General features: G+C 39.5%; 1 protein-coding gene across 2 annotated transcripts in view; it reads right to left on the bottom strand.

Moving 5' to 3' along the window:
* FARS2 (phenylalanyl-tRNA synthetase 2, mitochondrial) overlaps positions 1-22,305 on the bottom strand; it is a 408,295-nt gene that overhangs the window by 218,261 nt on the left and 167,729 nt on the right. For both annotated transcript variants that reach the window (XM_047732052.1, XM_047732053.1), the window contains exon 5: positions 5,124-5,284. In XM_047732052.1, coding sequence (XP_047588008.1) covers positions 5,124-5,284 — 161 coding nt within the window. The remainder of the gene's footprint in view (positions 1-5,123; positions 5,285-22,305) is intronic.

Consider the following 22,305-nt stretch of genomic DNA (forward strand, 5'->3'; position numbering starts at 1 on the left):
TGAACTCAAACCATGTAAAAAAGACACTGAGAATCAAAATCATACCATAACGTGAATTTCCTACTTACTAGACGCACATGATGGTTTGAAGATATTCGGGCAAAGGTGGCATAGATGGGGCCACGGGGTGAGACAGATCAGACCGCTGCTAGCCCCTGGAAGAGAGCCAGCCCAGCAAGACGGACGGATGGATTTAGAAGACCGCGGAGACTGTGCAGAGGAAAATGCTAGAAGACCTGAGAGCCTAAACCACAGTCTTGGATGGCTTGAGGGGAGAGCAAAGAAAAGAAATTTCTGCCTCCTGCCAGCCCCGCACAATACAATTCCCAAACATTCCCAGAGTTTCTCAGCCAGAGAAGCCACAAACTCACAGGTGCAAACAGACCTTTCCCCTCACGTGTCCTCCGTTCTACTCTGGAGAGGGGTCTCGCATAGTAGTATGATTATGTTAAATAGTCTTCGTAAGACAGGCCAACAACATTAAGTGACAAAATGAGTCTCATTCTTTATATATATATATATATATATATATAGAGAGAGAGAGAGAGAGAGAGGTCATGGATATATATATATATATATATATATATATGAACACTCCATATGAAGAGGTAAAAATGCTAACACTCTAGAACTGTCTACATTACTTATATTTAACCACAAAATCTGCTCTCTTATACCTGCCATGATGAAAATGGAATAGGTAAAGGTCTATGTGTTAAGCTGAATAATGGCCCCCCAAAGATGCCCACATCCTAAAGCCTGGAAGCCATGAACAGGTTCCCTTCCACTCAGAAAGAACTTTCTCACATGTGATTAAGAAAGGATCTCGGGATGTGGAGATCATCTTGAATCATCTCGGTGGGTTCATGTAATCACAAGAGTCCTTTTCTTGTAAGAAGAAAACAAAACTTCAGAGAAGGCGACATGACCACAGAAGGAAGGAGAGGGGGAAAGGCAGTGTGAGGGGAAGCCATGATCCGAGAACGAGAGCAGCCCTACAAGCTCTCACAGGCAAGGAAACGGATTCTCCCCTTGAGCCACTGGAAGGTATCAGGCCCGCTTACACCTTCGCTTTAGCCCAGTCAGACTGATTTTACAGTGCTGACTTCTGGAACTATGAAATAAGAATGGATGTTGTTGTAAGCCTCTAGGTTTGTGGTAACTTGCTATGCCAACAGTAGGGAACTAACGCAGATCTAACCAATAAATACTAATTACAGGAGAATAATTAGGAAACTGCTCTCTGTGATCTATCCTTTAAAATGTATTTTATGGACAGGTATTTTTTCAGTAATCAAATCCTAACTGCCCCATCAGAAGTTCTCAAGTTTATTACACAAAGACAGAAATTTAAATTACTTTATAGTGCAAGTATGCGTGCACTGATTTTGAAATTGGAAGGCAGAAGAAATGACAAAAAATGACATGTCTCTTCCTGGGTATCTTTGTGTCTCCCAAGAGGTGACAGTTACAGTGCACTTAAGACTGGACTTGAGGGATGCCTGGGTGGCTCAGTTGGTTGGACGACTGCCTTTGGCTCAGGTCATGATCCTGGAGTGCTGGGATCAAGTCCTGCATCGGGCTCCCAGCTCCACGGGGAGTCTGCTTCTCTCTCTGACCTTCTCCTCGCTCGTGCTCTCTCTCACTGTCTCTCTCTCTCTCAAATAAATAAATAAAATCTTAAAAAAAAAAAAAAAAAGACTGGACTTGAGCCACTGACTTCGGCAGTGACTATGTTAGTTATCCGTGAGTGTCCCGCCAGCGCTGAGTGCCCTGCTCTGTACAATACTCGTTGGTGTTCCATCGATGTTTGCCAAATAAATAAATGACTGAAGAAATGAAAAGGTGAATGAGGAAAACTTACATCCTTAGTCAGGTTTTTACATTTGATCATTTAGATGGAGTTTTATTCTAAATTAATCTAGAAGGACCTGGTGCTAGAACAAAAATAAACATCTTACTTAAAAAAAAGGGGGATTTCTTTTTTTTTAAAGGCCACCAAAGGTGAAACTAAAAATGTGAATAAGCCATAAGAGATTTTTCCACTTTTGGTTAGGATGCAAAATGTCACAGAAAACCATTGGTCCCACGGTAATGAAGAGACACAATAAATTTAGTAATCTTGTTGTGCAAGACATTGAGGAGATCTGGATACAAGTCGAATTGAGTGGAATTCCAGAGGGAGATGAGCCTTTCTGGGGCAGACAGGCATTGATGGGTGGTTTCACGACCACCTCCCCACCCCCCACCGCCACACACACACCCCGTTCCAGGCATGAGGAGCCAGAAGAGCTAGCCTGGTCTTGGTGAAGAAACTTGGCTGCAACAAGGAGACTGACTAGTATGGCGGACTGGGAGGTGGAGGAACGGCGAGCCCCTACACAGCGAGGCCCCATGGCCAGACAGTGTCCCTTCATCATACCTTCGCCTGGCAAACAAGCACTGCTGGGTGAAGAAGCTGGCAAGTGGGTGGGAAGGAGAGAGATGGAATCTCACATGCACACATCCCAGACTCTGCTGCGAAGCCAGATCTTACCATCAACGGGAAATCACAGGTGAAATCCAGAATCCAGTTTGACCCCCGATTTGAACAAAGAGATCTCATTTAGTCACCTTAGCTACCTGACAGGGGAAAGGACAAGGCTTTGTGAGGACAGATACTACCTGCTTCAGCTGCTTTGTTCTTTTATACACAATATAAAAGTGAGGTCAGTGGAAAAGCAGGAAAAATGTGACCATAACAAAGAAGAAAAAAAGAATAAAAGGAGAACAACAGATAACAAAATGATTGGAATTGACAGACAGGACTTAAAAACAACTATTACGAAGATGTTAAAGAATTTAAGGGAAAATGTACAAAACGGGTGAATAGATGATGAATTCACCAGAGTGATGAAAACTCTAAAAAGGAAGCAGATAGAAATTGGAGAACTGTTAAGTACAATATGAATTCATTGGCGGGGCTTAATGGTTAAATGAACAAAACAGAAAAGGTTAGTAAACCCAAAGATAAGAGAATAAAAACTATCCAAAATAAAGCACTGAGCTAAAAAAAAAAAAGTGAGAATCAGAGTAGTATGGCATAATTTCAAATTGTCTGATATACACGCAGTTGCAGCCTGAAAAGAAAAGGAAGGACAGAGTAGAATCATTGGAAGAGAAAGTAGGTGAGGGTTTCAAGGGTGGTTGAAAGACATTAATCCAACCCAATGAAACCCTAAGCTGGAAACTAGAAAATCACACATAGGTCAAACCACTGAAAACCGGAGTACAAAGACAAAGGCAATGAAATGACATGTTTCAAGAGCTGAACGGAATCCACACATTCACTCACACAAACATACACACACATACGCATACACATCACATACACACCTACACATCCGTACATGCACACACACATCCACGTGCGTCTACACGTACACACGTGCATACACAAACTGGCAACCTAGATATCTGTATTCGTAGAAAATACCCTTAAAAGTTAAGGGTGAAACAAAGGCATTTTCAGGCAAGCAAACTGCGAACATTCACGCTGCATTACGGGAAAATATTAAAGGAAGTTCTCCAGACCGAAGGAAATGATCACAGAGAAAAACCAAAATCAGCAGAAAGGAATGATGATCAGTGGGGTAAATATCAAAGGAGATATAAAACAACATAGCTTCAAGTCTTTTTAAATAGACAACTGGCCATGTGAGGCAAGAGAGTGATATACTGTGGGGTTATTATACATGGAGAAATAAAATAACAATAGTAATATTAAGTTCAAGAGGAGTAAAGAAAACTACACTACTGAAGGATGTTAAATGTATCATGAAGTTGTGTAATATGTAACAGACACCATGGTAAGGGTTGATGGATTAATTATGCATGTTGTAATCTAGAATAGCTACTAAACAATACAAAACGGAGAGGCACCTAGGTGGCTCAGTCGGTTGAGTGACCGATTCTTAATTTCGGCTCAGGTCATGATCCAGGGTCCAGGGAGCTCGTGCTCACTCTCTCTCTCTAAAATAATAAATAAATCTCTTAAAAAATACAAAATGGTGACACTGAGCAGTAACAGGGATAATAAAATGGAATAAAAGAACAGACATACCAAAAAACACAAAACCTCAGTTTCCAAGTGAAGAAAGAACGAAGAGAAGGGGAAAATGGGGAAGAAATAAAAAAATGACAGAATTAAGCCCAAGAATCTCCCATGTAAGTGTAGTAACTGTAAGAGGTAGTCAACAGTCCAGTTAAATCCGGGCTTAAATAAAAAGACCCAACTCTGGGCAGTTTACAAGAAGCACACATAATATAAGGACCTAGAGTGAAAATGAAATAATGGGGGTGCCTGGGTGGCTCAGTGGGTTAAAGCCTCTGCCTTCAGCTCAGGTCATGATCCCAGGGTCCTGGGATCGAGCCCTGCATTGGGCTCTCTGCTCAGCGCAGAGCCTGCTTCCCTTCCTCTCTCTCTGCCTGCCTCTCTGTTTACTTGTGATCTCCATCTGTCAAATAAATAAATAAAATCTTAAAAAAAGAAAAAAAAAGAAAATGAAATAAGGAAAACACACTGCAAATACTAATCATAAGAAAGCCAATGTGTCTACATTAGTATCAGAAAAACTAAACTTTAAATATATTATCAGTGATGGCCATTTCATAACAATAAAATGGTAATTAACAAAGCCCAAAGTTAGTTCTCTGCTCAGACTAAAAGCTTGATAAATCTCTTATTTTTCTGCATGTTATTTCTGACGGTTTATGAACTCCTGTGTCTTTATGGACCTCTATTTAAAACTTCTTTCCAAGGAATGCCTGGGTGGTTCAGTCAGTTAAGTGTCTCCCTTCAGCTCAGGTCATGATCCCAGGGTCCTGGGACTGAGTCCCATATCAGGCTCCCTGCTCAGAGGGGAGTCTGCTTCTTCCTGTCCCTCAATCCCTCTGCCCTGGTCATGTTCTCTCCTGCTCTCTTGCTCATGCTTTCTCTCTCAAATAAAAAAATCTTGTTAAAAAAACTTCTTTTCAAATACACATGACTTTTAAATTCCACAAGTTCCTTTTCAGGCATATGACCACTTCAGTTCTTAAAAACTGTTGTTGTTATTATTATTATATTCTTTAAGTCACTTTACCTGGAATTTCACATGTTGGTTGATATCTGACACATGGAACTGCTTCAGGAAACGCTCATCCTCACTCCAAAAAAGGCGGATGTCAGGGATGTCATAGAGGATCATGGCCAGTCTTTCCAGTCCTAGACCAAAGGCCCAACCGATCTGATCATGAGCACCGGCTACAATTAGGAAAACAAAATGAAACTGATTTAGAAAATATAAAGACTTCACAGGTGAATGCTACTTGCTGATAAGTAACCAGTACTATTGGTTGAGCACCTACTGGTGGCAAGCCACTGGGGAGGGGTTGTGGAGGCTTCCATGAGGGTCCCCGTCTTACGTTTCTCATGCTTCCCACATTCCTCACTCACTTATTGCACTGAAGCACTCTGGAGTCACGCTGTCTCTAATACTGCTTCACTTAGAATTATATTCCAGGCTCTTTAAAGCCCTGGTTTCTGCCTCTGAGTAATCCTTGTTTGCCCCGATTCGAACATTTACCCTACTATGTGCAGGTTACAGAGGAGAGAGAAAAGATGGTCTCTTGTCCCTACAAGGCTTACTAGACGGGCAGTTATGTTTGAAACATGCCAGAATGGACTGTTACTATTCAGAAAGAACCCTCAATTTCATTTAAAATAACCCTCACCCTTAGTAAGAGTTGCCTCAACAATACAGAGAGCAAGCAAGCCAAGGTGAAATGCTTATCTAGTACCACTCACTCCAAAGGCAAGGTGTGTTGTTTACATTATGGCAACGCCATGAACTTGAAGGGCTTATTTCGCTTACCTGAAGCAGAGTAAGACCAAAGACAAAGCACTGTGTGAAGAAGGAAAGGGAGCAATTCATAATCCCGAAAAAGCTTACAGAAAGGGCTCATGGAAAAGCTTACAGAAAGTTGAAATATAATTTCAGGGGACACTAAAGGTGAGTAGGATCCTGCGAAGGCTGCAAACAGCCTCAAGATTTCACTCCCAACATGCCTGCTCTATGTAAATCCCTCCCTCTGAGTGTGGGTGGCCCCAAGAACTGAATGATCAGGTGACTTTATATGCGGGTCCCTCTGAGCAAACCAGCTCACAGAAATGAGAAGGCCATGCGGCTAGGCCCTCAGGGAGGTCTCTAGAAGCTGGGGGAGGCCTTGGCCGTCAGCAAGAAATGGGACCTCCACTCTTAGAATCTCAAGGAAATGAATTCTCCCAAGAGCGTGAAAGAGCTTAGAAGAGGACCCTGAATTCCAGAAGAGGACATAGTTTTCTGACACCTTGATTCCCACCTATGAAGACCCAGAGCAGGGGACCCAGCACCTGGACTTCTGATGCAAGGAAATTTGACATAATAAATTTATGTTGTTTTAATCCATTGGTTTAAGGTTAACTTGTTACCCAGCAAAAGAAAACGACTACACATCCAAAATGTGGAGAGAGGTAAAAGAAAATTCCAGACTGAAGGAATGTCTTTAATAAAAAAGGGTGACAGTGCAGCATACAATGGTTAGGAGCAGTTTCTGGAAACTCAGAAGGCTCGAGGTTGAGGCAGGTAAGAGAGGAGAAGATCCATTTCTGCCCTGGTGTCCTACCTGGTGTCCTACCTACCTGGAGTCCTACCTAAAAAATAACAACAAAGATAAACATATAATTGAAGCCACGCAGGAGATGAACCTCTTCAAATGGTTTGTTTAAAAGCTGAATGAATTAAAATAGTCAAAATGAGATCACAAAAGCAAATGATACAGAGAGAAAGAATGGCTCAGTAGTGGGAGAGAAAGTGTATATGAAAGAAAAGACAGTGGCTGGCTGATTGCACCTGTTCCTGAGTACGAATGAACACTCAGGTGAAGAGGAGGGGAGAGGGATATTTAACCACACAGTGAGGTCACAGAAAAGTGTGCACGGCCCCTGACCCTGTGATCAGGTGCCTAAAAGAGCAGCTGAAGTGTAAGGCAAAATATTTTAGAATAATTCATACTGATACATGAGGTCTTAAAAAAGGGTTGGTGACTAAAGACATGAAATTTAATATAATCATGATAGACTTTTTATATCTACTTAAAGAAGATTTTTTTGAAAATTATAGTCCTGGTGGTACGGTTCTAGCATATTCTGTCTGCATTGTGTGGTTTTAGTGTCCTCATCACTGCTGGTTACACTATATATTTTTACAACAATTTGGAAACAACATGGCAACACATATCAAGATCCTTAAAAATGTTCATACTCTATTCTTTCAACCCTATTCAAGAATTTATCTTAAGAAAATAATTCAACAAAAGAAAAACATAAATGAAAGAAGATACTCAGTGGTACAACTTATAAGAGCAAAAACATGGAAACAACCTGAGTGGCCCAAATTAGGGAATGGCTTAAAAATTATAGGATATTTTGATGTAGTCATTAAAAATCATAGCCATACAGATACATATTTATTAAGTGATAGACTATAAGAAATTATGAAGAAACCCATGATAACATGAATATGTCCTGTGATACTACTATTTAGGTACCAATGAGGATTGTACTGTGGCCATGTACTGTGATACTACTATATAGGTACAAATGAGGATTATACTGTGAAAAAATAAAAACAAAATGTGATGTTCAAGAATTATAATGGATAACAGTTTTAAAGCAACTTTAAAACATTTTCCTGGAATTTGTACAGTCTTCTCAGTAAAAAAGTAATAAAGATAGGTAGGAATGTTAATACTGCCTTGTGACTTAGGCTTTTTCCTTAATCTTTTAGATTCTATGATCAATTTTTTAGATATAACCAACCACCTAGAGCCTAAGAGCTGTAACTGAATGAGCCACAGATTAAGATTTTATTTAATATCTAGTATTTTTTTTTAGTATCTTAGCTTTTGCTCCTTTCACCTATCCCCAGTTAGTTCCCCATCTCCCAAAACATTTTCTAAAGCAAAACCAAGAATAACAAAGAGCCCTAAAAGTAGGTAAGAAAAAAAGCAGCAATCTAATTTAAAAAAAAAAAAGATTTATCTGAGAGCAAGAGGGCGTGGGGGGAGGGGCAGAGGGAGAGAGAGAACCTCCAGCAGACTCCACACTGAGCAAGGAGCGCCAAATGCTCCACCCACTGAGCCACCCAGGTGCCCGAACAATCTAAATTTTTAAATGGATGAAGACTATGAAGACATTCATAGAAACAGAAGGAAAAATTACCTTTAAGCAAATAAAAAGTTTAGTTAAGAAAAATGCAAAAAAAAAAAAAGTAAAAAGTAAAAAATATTTTATGTATCAGATTAGCTAAATAAATACATGTGTTCCCATACTTGATAGCAAAGCCAAGGGAACACAAGCACTCTCTGCGTAACTGGTAGGCTCACAACTGGGTTTTTAACCCACTGACCTAAGGAGAATATAGCAGTAGCTATCAAAGTTACAGATGCATATACCACCTTATTCTTCTAGCTACCGGAATGCATCCTACTTATGGGAAATTATGAATGTGTAAGGCCTCTTGCTGGGGTATTGCTTATAAAAGCAAAAGACTGCAAACAACCCAGGGTCCATCACTCGGGAACTGATTAAATAAACTAGGCTATGTCCACACAATGGCATATTATAAAAAATCTCTGAAAGATTTCAAAAACTCAAAGCAGCAGCTGCCTGACTTTGTTTTCTTTTGTTTCTTAATTTGGGGGAGGGTGGGAAAGAACTGGGCAACTGGAGGAGAGAGATGGGGAGATCTCACACTACGTGCCTCCTCAAAGAGTGACAAGAAATATTTCAGACAACAGAGATTTTTGTTACTAGGTAAAATACAGCAAAGTCTTTTCTGTTTATTTTTAAGAGGTTATAAGAACAAAGTATTTCTCTTGTGTCACACTGGGGCTAAACTTTCAGGATAATCATGATTAGTAAAAATGGATTTCTATGTCCACCTTTTATAGCCAGAATTGGTCTCTTTCATTCTCTAACACCATTTCCAAACCATCCCCACTATGTGCTGTCCAAATTTGTGATCACAGAATAATAAAATGGTGGCTCTCTTATGCCATTAACTTTGAAGTAGTTTGTTATTCAACAAGGGCTAACCAGACATTGTTAAAACATCTGGGTTTGCCTTTTATTGTAAACATTTCCCATTATGGAAACGCAAATAAAGACTAGATGGGGTTTCACTTAGGAGAGATCAGGAATTAAGCTTAAAATAAGATGAGTCCCCTATATTCTAGCAACCTTTATATGCCATAGTATCAATTATGTCATAATATAACATCCATCCTAAAGCCATGCCATCCCACATTATTCATCTTATTGCTCATCCTACATATAGAGCAAACAGTCCTAAGCCAAAGCTATGTAATACTCCTTCTCCCAACCAACTACTGTTTTTCATCTGATTTTTCTACTTTATGATGAGTGGAATCATCTTCCATCTAGTTATTCAAGGCAGAAACCTGGGAGTAAATTTTAACTCTAACATTACCTAATTTCAGATATAGACGTTTAAATTATATTTAAAGCCTCTCTCAAAACTATCCCTTCTTTCTAGTCTAATTGTCACTACAGATTTGTGCCTTCCATAAACATCTCTCACCTGGGCTCTTCCAAGAAACACCCAAGTTGTCACCGTCTGTCTCCCTATTTGGTCCATCTGTGCTAGTGACACCAATTCTCTTTCTAAAACATAAATTTGGACACTGTCACCACTAGACATGTATAAGGGTAGAACAATGAATGAGTCATATTTGTTCTTAATTTTATTTTGCATTTATTCTCTTTCTAAAACACAAAAAGCAGCTGAAAATTGTCCCAGAGATCCCCATTCAGTCTATCTGAACTTGACTTCTCAGGAAACCTCAAGATTTGATGTGCAAGGTCCACAAAATGCTTCATTGTAAGTTAAATACTAGCATCTCTACCACTTGGCATCAAGGCAATCATAAAGACAAAGGGAAAAACAAGTATTCAGCGTGTTACAGACAGATTGAGAAGCACTGGTCTGAAAAAGTTGGAAGAACTTTCAAAAAAATTTCCACTACATCCCAGGTTGCTAATTTTGTCACATATAAAATTATACACATGACACTTCTCAGCAACAGAGTTCATGGTCTTTTCAAATGCAGATGGGTCATTTGCCAACACAAATCTCAAAATACAAGGAACAACCCATCCCCAAGGTGAAAATAAATCAGAAGTTAACAGTATAAAACTATCTTGAAAAACTCCCAAATATAGGGAAATTAAACAACATACTTTTAAATAGCCCAACATTCAAAGAAAAAACTCACAAGAAAAATTAGGAAATGCACCGAAATGAATACAAATTAAAATGCAACACATAACAATGTATGGGATGCGTCTAAAGCTATGATTCAAACGAAACCTACAGCATTAAAGGCATATGTCAGAGGAGAAGAAAACTGTCAAATCATTGATCTACTCCCTTACAAAAGTAGAAAAAGAAAATTAAGACCAAACTAAGCAAAACAAGGGAAAAAAAAAAAGGACCTAAGTGACAAAATAAACAGAAAAACAATAGTGAAAATTGATGACAACAAAAGCTGGTTTAAAACAATTTTTTAAAACCGAAGTACAGTTGATACACAATGTTACATTAGTTTCAGATGTACAGTATCATGATTCCACACCCCCATTATGTGATGGTATGCTCACCACAAGTGAAGCTACCATTTGTCACAATACAACATGATCGCAGTTATCATCGACTATATTCCCTTTGCTGTGTCTTTAACCCCATGACTTCTTCCATAACTAGAAGCTTGCATCCCCCACACCTTGTCCCCTGTTTTGCCCACCCTCTAACTACCTTTCCCTCTGGCAACCATTAGTCTGTTCTCGGTATTTATGGATCTGTTTCTGCTGTTTATTTCTTTGTTTTGTTTTCTAGATTCCACATGTAATCACATGGGATTTGCTGGGATCAAAAAGACAAATAACAAGTACTGGCAAGGACGTGGAGAAAAAGAAGGCTCATGCACTGTTGGTGGGAATGTAAATTGGTGCAGCCACTGTGAGAAACAGTATAGTATGGAGGTTCCTCAAAAGACGAGAAATAGAAATACCATACAACCTAGTAATTTCACCACTGGGAATCCCACCCCAAAAAAAGAAAACACAATTCAAAAAGATATCTGCACCTCTATGTTTATTATAGCATTATTTATAGCAGCCAACATATGGAAGCAACCCAAGTGTCCATCAACAGATGAATAGACAAAGAACAGGTGGTTCTTTGGAATGGAACATTGCTTAGTCATAAAAAAGATAAAAGCTCTCTCTATTTGACTTATTTCACCACTGGGTCCATCCATGTTGCCACAAATGGCAGGATCTTATTCTTTCTTTATGACTGAGTAATATTCCACTCTTTATGTATACCAAAGGCTGCTTAAAAAAAAAAATCAATACAATTGATAAATTGCCAGCCAGACTAATAAGGAAAAAAAAAAAAAAGAAAAAAAGAGAAGGTACAAATTACCAATGTCAGAAACAAAGGATAGAACCTTACTAAAAATAGATCCTAGAGACATTAAAAAGATAATGAGGAACTAGAAGGAATATTATGAATAACCTTACATAAGTGAATTCAACAACTATTCAATAATCCATACAAAATGGACAAATTCCTAAAAAAAAATAAAAAGAAAAAAAAAACCACCTCATCTACCAAAGCCCATTAAGAAGAACATATAACCTATATCAATTAAAAATACTGAATATGTAATGAAAAACTTTCCCACAAAGAAAACTTGAGGACCAGATGGCTTTTACTATGAATTCTATCACAATGTGAAGAAAGAAATAATACTAATTCTATAAAATTCTTCCAGAAAGTAGAGAATAATGAAATTTCATGAGGCCAGGATTACCCTTATCCCAAAACCAAAGACATTCCAAGAAAAGAAAACTTTAAACCAATACGCATCATGAACAGAGAAAACAAATCACCTTTAACAAAATATTAACAAACTGCATCCAGGAATTCATGAAGAGGACATGACGTCAGGACTGGATTTATCCTAGGAATGCAAGGTTGGCTCAACATACAAACATCAATCAATATAATTCATCAAAAAAGCAGATTAAAAAAGAAAACACATGATCATTCAGTAGATGCAGGAAAAGCAGTTGAAAATATCTAAGTTCCATTCATTATAAAAATTCTCAGCAAATAAGGAACACCTTATTTGCTTATCTTTAATGTGATAAAAGACACACACAAAAAAAACAAGAGCTACATGGATTGGAAGAACAAATATTGTGAAAATGTCTATGCTACCTAAAGCAATCTACACATTTAATGCAATCCCTATCAAAATACCATCACTTTTTTTCAAAGAAATGGAACAAATAATCCTAAATTTTATATGGAACTAGAAAAGACCTCGAATAGCCAGAGGAATGCTGAAAAAGAAAGTCAAAGTTGGTGGCATCACAATTCCAGACTTTCAGCTCTATTACAAAGCTGTCATCATCAAGACAGCATGGTACTGGCACAAAAACAAACACATAGATCAATGGAACAGAATAAAAAGCCCAGAAATAGACCCTCAACTCTATTATCAACTAATCTTTGACAAAGCAGGAAAGAATGTTCAATGGAAAAAAGACAGTCTCTTCAACAAATGGTGTGGGAAAATTGGACAGCCACATGCAGAAAAATGAAACTGGACCATTTCCTTACAACACACACGGAAATAGACTCAAAATGGATGAAGGACCTCAATGTGAGAAAGGAATCCATCAAAATCCTTGAGGACAACACAGACAGCAACCTCTTTGACCTCAGCTGCAGCAACTTCTTCCTAGAAACATCACCAAAGGCAAGGGAAGCAAGGGCAAAAATGAACTATTGGGACTTCATCAAGATCAAAAGTTTTTGCACGGCAAAGGAAACAGTCAACAAAACCAAAAGACAACTGACAGGATGGGAGAAGATATTCACAAATGATGTATCAGATGAAGGGCTCGTATCTAAAATCTAGAAAGAACTTATTAAACTCAACACCCAAAGAACAAATAATCCAATCAAGAAATGGGCAGAGGTGGGCGCCTGGGTGGCTCAGTGGGTTAAGCCGCTGCCTTCGGCTCAGGTCATGATCTCAGGGTCCTGGGATCGAGTCCCGCATCGGGCTCTCTGCTCAGCAGGGAGCCTGCTTCCTCCTCTCTCTCTCTGCTTGCCTCCCTGTCTACTTGTGATCTCTCTCTGTCAAAAAAAAAAAAAAAAAAAAAAAAAGAAATGGGCAGAGGACATGAACAGACATTTCTTCAAAGAAGACATCCAGATGGCCAACAGACACATGAAAAAGTGCTCCACATCACTCGGCATCAGGGAAATACAAATCAAAACCACAATGAAATACCACCTCACACCAGTCAGAATGGCTAAAATTAACAAGTCAGGAAATGACAGATGATAGCGAGGATGCGGAGAAAGGGGAACCCTCCTACACTGTTGATGGGAATGCAAGCTGGTGCAGCCACTCTGGAAAATAGCATGGAGGTTCCTCAAAAAGTTGAAAATAGACTACCCTGTGACCCAGCAATCGCACTACTGGGTATTTACCCTAATGATACAAATGTAGTGATCCAAAGGGGCACACACACCCGAATGTTTATAGCAGCAATGCCCATAATAGCCAAACTATGGAAAAAACCTAGATGTCCATCAACAGATGAATGGATAAAGAAGATGTACATATATACAATGGAATACTATGCAGCCATCAAAAGAAATGAAATCTTGCCATTTGCGATGACATGGATGGAACTAGAGGGTATTATGCTTCGTGAAATAAGTCAATTATCATACGATCTCCCTGATATGAGGAAAGGGATAAATGAAACAAGATGGGATCGGGAGGGAGACAAACCATAACAGACTCTTAATCTCACAAAACAAACTGAGGGTTGCCAGGGCAGGGGTAGGGAGAGGGTGGTGGGGTTATGAATATTGGGAAAGGTATGTGCTATGGTGAGTACTGCGAAGTGTATAAACCTGGCGATTCCCAGACCTGTACCCCTGGGGCTAATAATACATTATATGTTAATTAAAAAAATAAAAAATTAAAATTAAAAACAAAAAACAAAACAACAAAACCCAAGAGCTAATACAATACTCAATGGTGAAAGACCAGTTGCTTTGCATTCAGGGCTTGCTTGAAGACAGAGTATGTCCATTTGGAAAGGGGGAGCAAAACAAAAACAAAAAACAGATTAACCAATTGGAAAGAAAAAAGTAAAACTGTCTTTATTTGTAGATACATGACTGACTACATAAAAATTCCTAAGGAAAACATTTCAAAGGTTACCGATACATGAGTTTAAGATTATGATCTACAAAAATCCACAGTGTACATGATTCAGGGTCCTCAGTTTCACCTCGCTGTCAGTAGGGACAAGTGGGGAACCTCTTCTGAAGATAGGAGACTGACTCTAATGGGAAGACCCAAGGCTAAGAGCAGTGAGGGAGCCATTACAGCAAATACCTGGAATCCCAACCACCTTGGTAAAGGATGGGCTCTTCGTTAGAAGCCAGAACAGAAACAGGCCTCAAGCTTTCTTTCGCCACACTCAAGTCTCACAATTATTCTTATGGAGAAGCCTACTTGTGACAACCAATTACTGCTGGAGAGTTGCAAGAAAGGATGTGGCATCTGTTTGCTGAATTGTACCAAATTTTGCCTTTGAAACACACTTTGTTTTGGTCCCATCTAGAACACCTTCTTCTGAATTGCGCCGTGCACTGTGCTTTCCTGCTAGGACATTACTAAGACACCAGACACTTCTGTCCACGATGCTGATCACCGTATCACATGGTCTTCCCTAGGAGATGTCATTAACTAAACTGATTTCAGATCTAAGAAGATGGAATAAGCTTCTTTCCCCTGAACAACTGGATTGTTTTTCACTTAAACGATACCATGAGTTACACAACTGGTCATAATGCTCTCCTTAGTCTGGCCCATGGAAGGTTAGAACCAACCTTGTGGGTCACCTCTACAACTGTACAAGTGTTCAGGGCACATTTCGTGTGACTCTTGGCCCAGTTTTATTTTCTTATCCTTATTTCCTCTTTGTCCTGATTATCTCAACTATTTATTTTATCCTCTTGTACATACTTTTATATGATACTTCCAATTCTTTATGGAAGAAAGTGAGCCATAAATAACTAGACACTTAGAGATACTGTCAGCCAAGGCAAGTCTAATTTTCAGGTCTTTGGCACTCCTCGGAGGTAATTTGTTGCCAGGTGCTCAAGGGCTGACAGGGTTTTAAGGCAGTATATTTTTTCCCTATTCCAATACTAGAGGGTTCCAGTAAACCAGAGTCCCTAAAGTAGAAGGCTGACTACAAAGAAACATCCTCAATTAAACAGAATATTCAGGATGGGAAGCAATTAAGTATTCTCATTAATACAGCTTTGCGCGGAATAGAGCAACTGACACAGGAAAAATTGTTTTTGTTTTTGGTGAAAATCATTCTAAGAAGGTCAGCCTATATATAGAAGCAAAATGATGTGAGATGAGAGCCCAGAGGTGGGAAAGTTAAAAAGAAGAGGGGGGAAAAAAAGAAAAAAAAAAGAGGAGGAGGAGAGGCAAATGGCAACTGAAAAGAGGACAGTAAGAAGTCTTCAGTGTGAAAGTAAAGAAACTAAGTGGGTCTTAGAGCCTACAGCCATCTAATCCCATAAACTTTCCCCTTCTACAGCAGATGGCCCTCCATGCTTTGCCTCAACAGCTGTGAAAAAGCAGCACTGGCAAGAGAGAAACCAAGTCACCGCACAAGGCTCAGCACATAGCCTCCTGTCTGGCCCTTCCAAGCAGAGACCCTGTGAACAAGAGTTATCTCAGAGAGAAAATGGCCATGCTAGCCAACGGTCAGGATGGGGAACAAAGAGCACTGAGGAAAGACTAAAACTGGCTGCTACTGCTCAACGCCATGCCTCTGAAGGCATAGGGTATCTGTGCTCTCGGTGGAAGGCACTGGGGGTGGTGAGTGGGTGGAGATATTTCTCAAACCTTCTCCCAAAAGGCCTAGAAAAATCACTGTGCCATGCAGAACAGGTCATATCACCAACATGAGAGAAGGCTGAGAATGGGCAGTTGTTGACTGTGAAAAAGAACTACACACAAACACACAGTATTTAATCTGAACCAAGACAGGTAAAGCCTATGTGTCTTCCTCTCTAGTATGTGATGATCTTGAGCCACAGAGAGATGGTTCCATAATATAATTACACTTTAGTTAGACAATGCACAAGAAGTAGAGAGAACTTTTAGGGCAATGAAAATACTCTACATGATATTATAATGAAGGATAATGTCATTACACATTTGTCCAAACCCACTGGATGTACAGCCCCAAGACTGAACCCTAAGGTAAACAATGAATTTTGGGTAATAATGATGTGTCAATATAGGTTCTTCAACTGTAAAAACTGTAGCACTCTCGTAGGGAATTCTGATCATTGGGGAGTACTCATGGGTAGGGGCAGAGTAAGGTACAGAGGGTATATGAGAACTCTGTCTTAGTTTTGCCATGAACCTAAAACTGCTCTAAAAAATGAAAGTCTTCATTAAAAAAAAAGAGAGAGACTACTCTTATGAAAATGGGGAAGATAATTGTAACTTCCTTCCATATAAGTCTGTCATTAAGACTAAATAAGACAGTCCATGTAAATCAATAGGCACAAAAAAAATGCTATAAAAATTTTAGCTGTAACAGTCATTAATATAAGGGTTCTATACAACTGTTTCTGAGAAAAATATTGAGCAAATGCTCAGAAGAAGATTCTTTCAAATGTTGAAACCCTGTATTTTTTAATTTTAACATTAGTTCATTGGCTTAATATTTTAAAATAATTTAAATAAACATAACTTCATGGGAAAAAAAAAAGAGAGGGGAGAGTGGAAAGATAACACACAAAATGAGAGAAAGGATTTGCAAATTACATATATTAAGGGTTTACTACCCAGGATATATAAAGAACTCCTACAACTCAACAACACACAGACAAACAATACAACTTAAAAATGGGCAAAAGATTTCTATAGACATTTCTCCAAAGAAGTTCTACAAATAGCCAACAGGCACATGAAAAGATGCTCCACACATCCTTAGTCGTTAGGGCAATGTAAACCCAAACCACAGTGAGACACTACTTCACACATACTAGGCTGGCTATAGTACAAGACAAACAAACAAAAAACTGAGATAACAAGTGCCAACACGGACAGGAACAAATTGGAACCCTTGGGCATCGATGCTGGGAATGCAACATGGTGCAGCTGCTGTGGGAAACAGCTTGGTGGTTCTTCCAAAAGTTAAACATAGTCACTATATGATGCAGCCATTCTTCTCTCCCTCTCCCCTTCAATAGATTGATCTATCTATCTCTATCCATTTGCATGTGTGTGTGTGTATATATGTATACACAAAATATAGTTACAGACATAGATACAAGGATGGATATATAGATACCCAAAAAACTGGAAAAAGGGACTCAAGAGAACTGTGCACCAATGTTCACAGAAGAATTATCTACAGTAGATGAAAGGTAAAAAAACAGCTCAATGTCAAAACAACTCAATGAATAAACAAAATGTGGTACATGTAGAAAATGGAATATTATTCAGCCCTAAAAGGAAATGAAGTTCTAATATTTGCTACAGCATGGATGAACCCCGAAAAAAATATGCTAAGGGAAAGAAGCCAGACACAAAAGCATACATATTGTATGATTTCACATACGAGAAATACCTAGAATAAGTAAATTCATGGAGACAGCAAGACTAGAGGTTATTAGAGGGATTGGAGGGAGGGGAAAATGGGGAGTTACTGTTTAATGAATACTGAGTTTCTGCTCAAGATGATGACAATGTTTTGGAAATCAATAGTGCCAATGGTTGACAACATTGTGGCTGTAATCAATATCAGTGAATTGTATCCTTGGCAAATTTTATACTGTATATATTTTACCACATAAAAATAAAAAACTTAAGGAGCTAAACATTTACAAACTTTAAAGAAAATTTCTGCATGTTCTTCACAATATTTTTAGAAGATATTTCCTTTTTCTCATTACCACAACCATCCTGCAAACACTAAGATTTACCAACTGAGCCACTATGTAGCCAATTATTTCAGTGGACCTGAGCTGCTTCTCCCATAAAATGAAAGAACAGCAATAATACAGCATCTCAAGTTCCTTCCAGCTCTTAACAGTCTAGGATGAGGCTCAGGTTAGAAGTAATTAACTAAGGTCTACTCTAAAGAAGCTTTCAAAGAAATACAAAGTACTGCAAAATAATTTTGTTTAATATTGAGCAGCATCGCAAAGGTTATCTGCCAACTGCCTCTCCTCTGGCCATTGGTCTCCTACCCTGCAGACATGCAGGTACACTCAAATTTGCACCCTCTACTTGGACAGGTGTGTCCACTGGGAATGGTCTTTCCCCCCACCTGTTTCAGGTCTCTGACCAAATGTCACCTTCTCAGGGAGGCCTCCTTGACCACCCACTTGAAAACTATATACCACTTCGCCAGTACATTCCAATCCCCCCTAGTGCCTATTCTGCCCTGTTTTCTTCAGAGAGTATCATCTTCTACGATACTACAACCTTTCATACTTCTTTTATTTATTATTTATTGTCAGACTGCTGCTAGTCTGTAATCCACAAGGGCAGGATCTTTGCTGGTTTTCATCACTAATACATCTCCAGTGGCTAGAACAGTGTGTGTCACAAAGCAGGTGCACAGATATTTGCAAAGTGAGTGGATGGTATTAAATTACTTGTTTCATTTGAATGGTAGTATTATGAAGAACTGTAGACTTTAAATGAAGTTTTCAATACAGTGACTTTCTCTGATGATATAATCTGTGAGAGTTCTTATCTATCATAATATGAAGTGATATTTTAACAGTGGTGATATCAGAAATGCCATTTCTGAAAAAGACATCTCAGAAAGGAGAGAACTGAAACACACAAAAGGAACAACAGGAAAAGAGGACTATTTTAACCATTCATCCCAACCTTCACCACTGCTCATCACTGAGCTTCCTTTATACGGTGCAGCTGCCACTGGGTCACAAGCTCCTTGAAGCCAAGGACCTTAACAGGGCTTCTGTTTCGATATTTTGTCCATTTTATTTTATTTCTCAGTGACTTAACTGTTGGAATGTAAACATCCTCTGCATCTTGAGGTTCCCTCTCAAAATGTTTTGGTGCAAAGTCAAAGACTGAATTAAAATTTCAAACTACCACACTGAAAAACATTTTTTTAAAATTATGTTAAATGTATTTTTCCTTCCTTGTCAAAAGGGGCTAATTTCTAGCAATTCTCTGACTTCATGAATTGACACTTCCCCAGAATAACAGTATGTCAAGAAATATTGAAACAACCAATTAGCATTCATATTTTATAGAACTTTATCAGTTACAAAACATTTCATCAATATTATTTTGATTTCGATCCTCACAATGATCCTAAGGGGAATGTGAGAACTGGCGTTATTATCTATACTTAAAAAATAAATACCATTTAAGGGACACCTTGGTGGCTCAGTCAGTTAAGGGGCTGCCTTCAGCTCAGGTCATGATCCCAGTGTTCCGGGATCCAGTCCCATATCAGGCTCCTTGCTCCGCAGGGAGCCTGCTTCTCCCTCTGCCTCTGCCTGCCACTCTGCCTGCCTATACTCTCTCTGTCTCTCTGACAAATAAATAAAATCTTAAAAAAAAATAAATACCATTTGAGCAAAATCACCAACAATGGGACTCAAATCTGTTTTTTCCCTCCAAGTATGTATCTAATATCTAAACATTGTCAGAGAGGGGCTATGCTCATAGTACTTCAAACCATCAGAAAATTCCAGTTATGCCTGTGTGCTTTCTACTTTGTAACTAACTGCCAATTTCCTGATAGACTTTACCACTTTCCATGAAAGCAAGCAGAATGATTTGCATAAGTAAATGTTCAAAGATATCAATAGATTTTTCTGAATTTGGGGTTCTGTCTACCACACCAAACATGCCTTTCACACTGAATTTGACTATTACATACAGAGTGAGTTGACAGGACTAGTAGTTAGCAGTGGTCTTGGGCAAAAGTGTCCCCTTCCCTTGATCATTAGTTATGCTGGCAGTCACACAAGATACAAGCCCCACAGTATCCCAGTGTGACACCGGACACCCGAAGGCAGGTCTAGAAAAGCCAGCACAGTTCCATAAATTCTGAGTTCTTCTCTTCCCACCACGGACTCAGTCCTTGATCCTCTGCTTTCCAGCTACAACTTCTGAATTCCTTAGAGACTTGCTACAGGATGATTGACTTTCCAAGCTGTGTCCAAAGATCGATCTCCTGCCTGAAAAATTTCTCTAGTTGTATATATCCTTGATTCCACACAATTCTGTCAATAAGTCCTTCACACAATCCAAAGGCAGACCTCTTTTAAAAGAACTTTCCACGGTGTGGAGCAGACTGGGAATCAGATTCTGTAAGCTGTAAAGACAGCAGTCCTTAACACAATCTGAGCTAGACTGCATTTGAATAAACTTAAAACAACAAACCCTTCAACACCCATCTCAAAAGCTCACTTTGGACCATCTTCCTTTCTTTCTTGCATCCTGAATTTCAGTTTTCTGTAGTTTAATGAAGGAGAAAAGAGTTTCTGATGCACATACTAATCAACAGTACGTGAAGCAATTCCCAATGGCTTTGTCTACTACACATCCTCCGTACAGATGTCTCCAGCTTCCCTCAGGGGCTTGCATCCAGGAATCTGTATCCCTTTGCTCCTAGAGCCTTTAATTTGGGTGCGGTGGACCATGCTGGTTGCCTTCCCAGCAGCCATCCTGCTTTCTTTGGAGTTTGGGTAGCAATATACCGACCCCTGGGGAGGGAGGAAGCCCTGTTTTCCAATGACTCATTTAGGGGAAGACATGGCCAATGAGATGCACAGGGAAATTTCTAGGATGCTCAAAGGCAAGATATGGGTCCTTTGGAACCAATGGGTCTTCCTTCTTGCATTAGATGCTACACGTGAGAATGCGATGCCTGGAACCGCAGCAGCCAACACTGGCCAGAGGGCCACAGCTGGCTGAGGAAAGCCACTGTGCTGAAAAGAGAGGGTGAGTGCAAAGAGCGTGGGCCTTTCAAAGCCACCCCTGCAGCCTACATACTAGGAAAGACCTGTTCATCTTTGAAATGAATTATAAAAGTCTGTAGGACTTAAACCACTGTTATCTATGGTTTCTGCTTCTTGCTGATAGATAGATAAATCCTGATAAACCAAAGAACAGGGAGAGCACCATATAGAGCTATTTGTGAGACAGGTCCTGTTGGGGAGACAAAGATCATTTTAATGCATGAAATCCGGTCTTCTTGAAGCCTTCTCTCAGGACTCAAGACAAATAACAAATTTCAGCTTTTATGTGGGTCTTAGGTTGCCCTCTCTAAAAAGTCTAGCCATCATGCATCGGTGGGAAAAGTATAGACCCAGGGCACCCGTCTCAGTGCCATAAAACATGGAAATCAGGATCTTAGTAAGGTTATAAACATCCTAAAAGACCAGTGATAGTGGATCAAGAACCACGTGAAAAGTCCAGAAAAATGAAACCAAAGGATGCCAGAAGAGATTCATCCTCCAAATACAGAAAGACTAAGATGTATTTGTCCTGCTACCGATAGAGAAGTACGACTTCAGCCTTAATCAAAGCAAGGAAAATGGCCCTGAGAGGACAGCCAGATAACTCTCCTCAGCCATTCTTTCAATATGTCCACAAGCAGGAAGTGCAGGAGTCAAGCCTACATCAATAAGGTAGGCACCTCTTGGTGGAGAGCTAGTATTACCCCTGAGTTATGAAGGATGCTAGCACAGCCATGCCTAGTAATAAACTTCCTTAAGGAAGAGAACTGACAAGCATGTCTCAGTCCAAGTGCTCCAATGAGAAGGCCCAAGAAGCTAACGGTGTCAGCAAGTTAGGGGTGCACACTGGTCACGGCAGGTCATTGGTCAAAAGTCAGAGTACAGAAACTCTAAATTCCCATCTGTCATCACCCTAAAGGAGCAAACAACACACATACAGTACCTTGCTATCAACAATTAGTGACCATGATTTTGGTTCGCTCTTAGAAGCTCCATGGTGCTCATGTGTCACAACTCACTTTATCTGAGCACACAGAAAGTATAATCTGCAGAAGAGTGAGCACACTCT

This window comes from Lutra lutra, chromosome 6 (genome assembly GCF_902655055.1).
Source record: "Lutra lutra chromosome 6, mLutLut1.2, whole genome shotgun sequence".
NCBI classification, from domain to species: domain Eukaryota; kingdom Metazoa; phylum Chordata; class Mammalia; order Carnivora; family Mustelidae; genus Lutra; species Lutra lutra.